This window comes from Mus musculus, chromosome 7, assembly GCF_000001635.26.
Source record: "Mus musculus strain C57BL/6J chromosome 7, GRCm38.p6 C57BL/6J".
NCBI lineage: Eukaryota > Metazoa > Chordata > Mammalia > Rodentia > Muridae > Mus > Mus musculus.
Window position 1 is genome coordinate 135,409,916 of NC_000073.6, and position 5,733 is coordinate 135,415,648.

General features: G+C 50.4%; 1 protein-coding gene across 1 annotated transcript; it reads left to right on the forward strand.

Annotated features, from left to right (window-relative positions):
• The first annotated feature begins 451 nt into the window (after positions 1 to 451).
• On the forward strand, positions 452 to 3,707 carry Foxi2 (forkhead box I2). Its single transcript, NM_183193.3, has 2 exons — positions 452 to 1,025; positions 1,684 to 3,707. Exons 1-2 carry the CDS (start codon positions 524 to 526, stop codon positions 2,115 to 2,117), a joined length of 936 nt encoding a protein of 311 aa, NP_899016.2. The 5' UTR covers positions 452 to 523; the 3' UTR covers positions 2,118 to 3,707.
• Positions 3,708 to 5,733: the final 2,026 nt, after the last annotated feature.

Here is a 5,733-nt window from a genome sequence, read left to right on the forward strand (position 1 = left end):
TTCCTTGGGCAGGATTTCTGAGATTTCTAGTGAAACTCACCAGGACTCCCGACAACTCTCTTTCTACACTTCTTCTTGAGACTCTGTCTGTTACACCCAAGGACCTCACTAGGATTTTATGCCCATGACAATTGCTCTCAATTTGGGGTCTGAAATGTGCAAAGGGGTCAATGCAGAGAGCAGAGCCTTAGGAGCTGGGATCTGAGAGATGCTGAGTCCTTGTCCTCAGAACACTGCAGGCCACGACCTAACAGAGAGACCTAAGTACCCTCGGAGAGTTCCAAGACTGTTTGTCTGGCTGTCCCAGGGCGGGGCTGAAAACTGACCTGAGGGTGGGGACATGGACTTCACTCCTCCAAGGTGACAAGGGAGGAGACTCACCACCTTGGATACCCCCATGCTCCCTCCTCCCCAATGGCATTTAAAGGGCCCAGGTCAGGAGTGTGAGGACAGGGTGAATGGAGCTCCCATGAGCTTCAGCACGGAGCCACCTGCACCGGCCCAGGCCGGGGGAGAGCTGGACATGGCTGGGTTCTGCGACAGCCTGGGTTCCTGCTCAGTCCCGCACGGCCTGACCCGGGCCATCGCGCATCCCCCGAGCTACGGCCGAACGGATCTGAGCTCTGGCCGGCGCCTGTGGGTGAACTCGGCCGCGCTCAGCCCGGCGCCCTACGCGACGGGACCAGGGCCGGCTCCATCCTACGCTGCAGCGACTCTCGCCGTCCCGGGTTCGCTTCTTGGCGCTTCAGGCGGTCTGGCAGGCGCTGATCTCGCTTGGCTGAGCCTGTCCGGACAGCAGGAGCTGCTGAGGCTGGTACGGCCGCCCTACTCCTACTCAGCACTGATCGCCATGGCCATCCAAAGCGCGCCGCTACGCAGGTTGACGCTCAGCCAGATCTACCAGTATGTGGCGGGCAACTTCCCCTTCTACAAGCGCAGCAAGGCGGGCTGGCAGAACTCCATCCGCCACAACCTGTCGCTCAATGATTGCTTCAAGAAGGTGCCCCGAGATGAGAACGATCCAGGTAAACAGCAGCACATGCGCCTGGTCCAGTATCCTGGCCTCTCGCATCTGGTGGGGTAGCTGGGATAGAAGCGACCTTGAGGGAGCCCATTGATGCAAAGGAGAGAGCTCCGGTGGGGTGATATGGGAAGGAGAAACATTTTAGGCAAGGGCAGTTTCCTAGATGGCTGCAGTGTTCTCAGGTCTTAGTTTCCAGTCCTATGCCCCAGGGCTCTTTGCTTATCTGCTTGAGACCTCCCTAAGGAGCTAGCCAACTGAGTGAAAGGCTTTGGGAGTTTAAGGTCTCTGGGCTCCATACACTTCCCTGTAAAATGAAAGAAATGGAGCCTACCTTTTAAAAATCTGGGCAGGATAAGGAGTGATGTGCCTCTGGAAAGCGTTGGGCCCTACACAAAGGCCAGATGTGGTTAGCTCAGTTCCACTGGCTGAGCCCTTCTCTTGGACAGTCTCTCCAGTTTCCAACTAGATGTACTTGGATATTCCCTCAATAGCCCATGCTTGGATCTTTCTGGCGCACCCAAATTCTTGCAGTCTGACTGTGGAGGCCTATTCCCAACACAGTGAACCCTCAAGGTCTGGGAGAAGGAGGACCCAGGACCCTTTGCAGGGACCAGTGGAATCAATACGGGGCTTTCTGAACTAACTGCCTTCCTCTGCAGGAAAAGGCAATTATTGGACGCTGGATCCAAACTGTGAGAAGATGTTTGACAATGGGAACTTCCGAAGGAAGAGGAGACGGAGAGGAGAGACTAGCGAGGCCGCTGTGCCTGGAGCCAGCAGCCCAGAGGGAACTGCACTGGAGCCCCGTGGCTCCACTCCCCAGGACCCACAGACCTCACCATCCCCGTCTGAGGCCACCACTACTTGCCTCTCGGGCTTCTCCACGGCCATGGGAGCCCTGGCCGGCGGCTTTGGCGCCCTCCCTGATGGTCTGGCCCATGACTTTTCTTTGCGAAGGCCACCACCAACCGCGGCTGCCCACAGCCCTCAGATTCCTAACACCGCGCCAGGCTTCGCTCCGGGCCATCAGACAGGGGCTACAGGCTTTAGGATGGGGCACCTCATCTACAGCCGGGATGGGACTGAAGTTTGAAGGAAAGCTAGAGACTGGCCAGGTGCTCTGTTCCAACATTGAGCTAAGGTCCTGAATCAGTCCTTCCTGGGAGCCCCACAGGTGCTGCATAGGAAATGGCGGGGCTCCTGTGTGGATTGGCTGAGGCAGGTTGAGCTTGCTGTGTTCTCATCAACCTGGGGAATATACCCTCTTCTTAAGCTGGTTCTCTGCCTATAGATCCAGCTCTGGGCTCTCTGACAGAGCGCCCCAGAGAGCCTTCTTAAAGGGGTAATAGGTTCCTAAAGAAGCCTGTTGGTCTCCAGTCTCCAGAGAGATGTCTGGCAGCTGGTGAGAGGATGGGAGGAAACTGGGCTGCAAGAGCATCCAGAGCGCCCTTCAGTGATTGGCCCCATCTCTGGCCCACCTGTTTCAGGGCAGCTAGGGAATGGGATGGGGGTGCAGCATGAGGACAGGTGGCTGCCTTCCACCCTCATGAGATTGCACATTGAGGGGACTCTCATACTTAGGCAAGAGCTGTCTCAGCAGAGGGAGATCCCCGAGGACACCAGCTCCCTCCCCTGTCACTGTGCTCCTGGCATCATCAGTGCTCCTGTTACAGAACCTCGCTGTCCCCAGACCACAGAGAGGCTGGCACTTAGGAAACCCTGGGCAGCTTTGGGTTTGCCTTACTTGACCGCTGCTCCCACCCCCTACCCCCACCATCGCCATCACCGCCCACACTCACTAAAGCTCACCTGAGGCAGGTGGGTGACCACACCTGTTTTTGGTTTCTCTCTACTCCTGCCTCCTCCCTTGCTGTGACTGCTCTCAGGCAGAATCCTGAGAACTTCCTCCAGAATTTAACTCTCCAGCCTTTCCAAGCCTGTTTATATTCAGTGACTGGCTTTTGGACCTCTGTGCTTTCAGGAGCTCCTTGAGGTCCCAGCTGTTATAAGTCTTTGTGTCACCTGGCATTTTCTGGGGACATGGACACTGGCCATGGACCCATACTATGCCAGGACAGATGGGAGGAGTACTTTCCCTGGAAGAGAGCAGAGAGGGAAGTCTTAAGCCAGACCAGTCTTGCCCTTTAGTGAGCCCAGCCCCACTTGCACCAACAGGGCAAGTCTGCCTTGGACTATCTCCAATCTGCCTACTGGGAGAGCCATGGTCCTCTGAACCTGCGGTGCTCAGGATGCAGGAATGGGGTCCTGCTCCCCAACCCTGCCTCCTGTTTGCTGCGTGTTGTTCCTACCTGGTGTGCTGTGGTTAACCAAGCTTACAGTCAACCCATACTCTCTTTCCAAATGTAATGCGATTTTTAAAATTCAGGAAAATATAAATTATTTAAAATATAAATAAAAAAGGTTTTTCGATTTGGGGGCATATTTTAATAGAATAACACACTAAAAAGGAACATCCCACTTTTTATTCTATCTTTGCAAGAAAATTGGAAAGAAAGAAATAACTAGCTACAACAAGAAGAAATACAGTGTAACTTTCGTCAGGGCTTCCACAAAGTTGGATACATCCAGGTGTCTTGGCTGTGTGGCAGCTGCATCATGGAAATTGTGTTTGTTTTCTACTTCTGATGCTGGATTTTCTATTAAAATTAAGAAAAGGAAAATATTTTTTTGATGTTTTGTTTGCCTAAAAGTCAGTTTTGGGTACTTAAAGATGATTTGGCCATTCAAAGCTACATAGCACTAATAAGTAATGATATATCAAATAGATGAGCTCTCTATGAGAAAACCATAATTAAAAATATTCCAAAAGGGCGTGGTTACAAATAAATGTAATTCTAGCACTTAAGAGTCAGTGACAGGGCTGGTGAGATGGCTCAGCGGTTAAGAGCACACTGACTGCTCTTCCAGAGGTCCTGAGTTCAAATCCCAGCAACCACATGGTGGCTCACAACCATCTGTAATAGGATCCAATGCCTTCTTCTGATGTGTGTGAAGACAGCTATAGCGTATACATATATATATATATATATATATATATATATATATATATATATATATATATATATAATAAATAATTCTTTAAAAAAAAAGAGTCAGAGACAGAGAATCAAGTTTAAGGCCAGTGTTAGTTACATAGTGAGTTTGAGGCAAGCCTGGGCTACATCAGACCCTGTCACAAGAATATTCTCTCTCTCTCTCTCTCTCTCTCTCTCACAAAAGCACACACACACACACACACAGAGAGAGAGAGAGAGAGAGAGAGAGAGAGAGAGAGAGAGAGAGTAACGCAGGCTATTTGGAAAGTGGTAGTGTCAAAAACCAAACAGAATCCACCCTTCGGGAAGACAGCCCATGTGTCTGGGTGAATATTTGGAGGGGAGGCATTCACAGGTGCTGGTGCAGCCAACTCCAGCATCACAAAGGACTACTTTCCTAAAGGGAAGACTCTACTGAGAGCAAAACCAGAAGCCAAACAAAGCAGACAGGGTGAGCTTGGCCTCTCTAAAGCTGCACACGAATAGACCAGGGTGTCGTTGGCATGGCAAAGAGCATGTTGCTAAAGACCCCGTCACGGTACTTATGCCCCACTTTCTTCCCCATCCCCTCTCTTTGTTGCCTTTGAAATGGTTAAACTTATAGAAAATGCCAACTTATTAAGGTAACTAACTGTGGGCCCACCACACAAGCTGTCACAAGCCAATGATGGTGTCCCACTGGATGCCCAGCTCCTCATCTGAGAGACAGCTAAGTGCAGCTGAGCCACTGAGTTCCAAACTTCAGAGGGAAGCACATTGGGTTACTCAGAGTTCTGACCATTGTCAACTAAGTCATAATAATCTTGAGGTTTTAAAAGCCAAAGAGCATACTAATAGCACGAGCCACAGTCTCCCTGGATATGGACTGGTCACTGAGGGGGGAAGAATCCCCCTTCTAAAACGGATATTCCCAAGGAACCCCAATGTTCCTTCAATGTGTCTGTGAAAGTGAGAGTGAGCCCTTGACTTCAAGACATGAGTTCTCATTTCACATGTCAAAAAAACGTGGAGTGTGTCTGTGATGACCATACACTTCTGTCATAGGTCTTCCTTCCTTCCTTCCTTCCTTCCTTCCTTCCTTCCTTCCTTCCTTCCTTCCTTCCTTCCTTCCTTCTTTCTTTCCTTCCTTCCTTCTTCCTTCCTTCCTTTTTTCTTTCTTCCTTCCATTCTTTTTTGAAGGGATTTGACACTACTACTTTAAAAAATATTCTGTATTATTGGATGTGTGTGTGTGTGTGTGTGTGGAGAGAGAGAGAGAGAGAGAGAGAGAGAGAGAGAGAGAGAGAGAGAGAGAGAGAGAGAGAGCCTGAATGCTGCCTGAATGCTGGGATTACAGACACCTTGCCCAGTTCTTTCAATCAATCTTTTCTTTCCTCTTCTCTTCTCTTCTCTTCTCTTCTCTTCTCTTCTCTTCTCTTCTCTTCTCTTCTCTTCTCTTCTCTTCTCTTCTCCTCTCCTCTCCTCTCCTCTCCTCTCCTCTCCTCTCCTCTCCTCTCCTCTCCTCTCTTCTCCTCTCCTCTCCTCTTCTCCTCTCTTCTCCTCTCCTTTCTCTTCCTTCCTTCCTTCCTTTCTTTTTTGAGAGAAAGGTTATTCTGGGTAATCCTAGTTGTCCTGGAACTCACTCTGTAGACCAGGCTGGCCAGGTTGATCTCA

Excerpts from the sequence above, each read along its gene's own strand:
- Foxi2 (NM_183193.3), top strand. The coding sequence starts at position 524 with ATGGCTGGGTTCTGCGACAGCCTGGGTTCCTGCTCAGTCCCGCACGGC. Across the intron at positions 1,026-1,683 it reads CCGAGATGAGAACGATCCAG|GAAAAGGCAATTATTGGACG; the intron begins GTAAACAGCAGC and ends CTTCCTCTGCAG.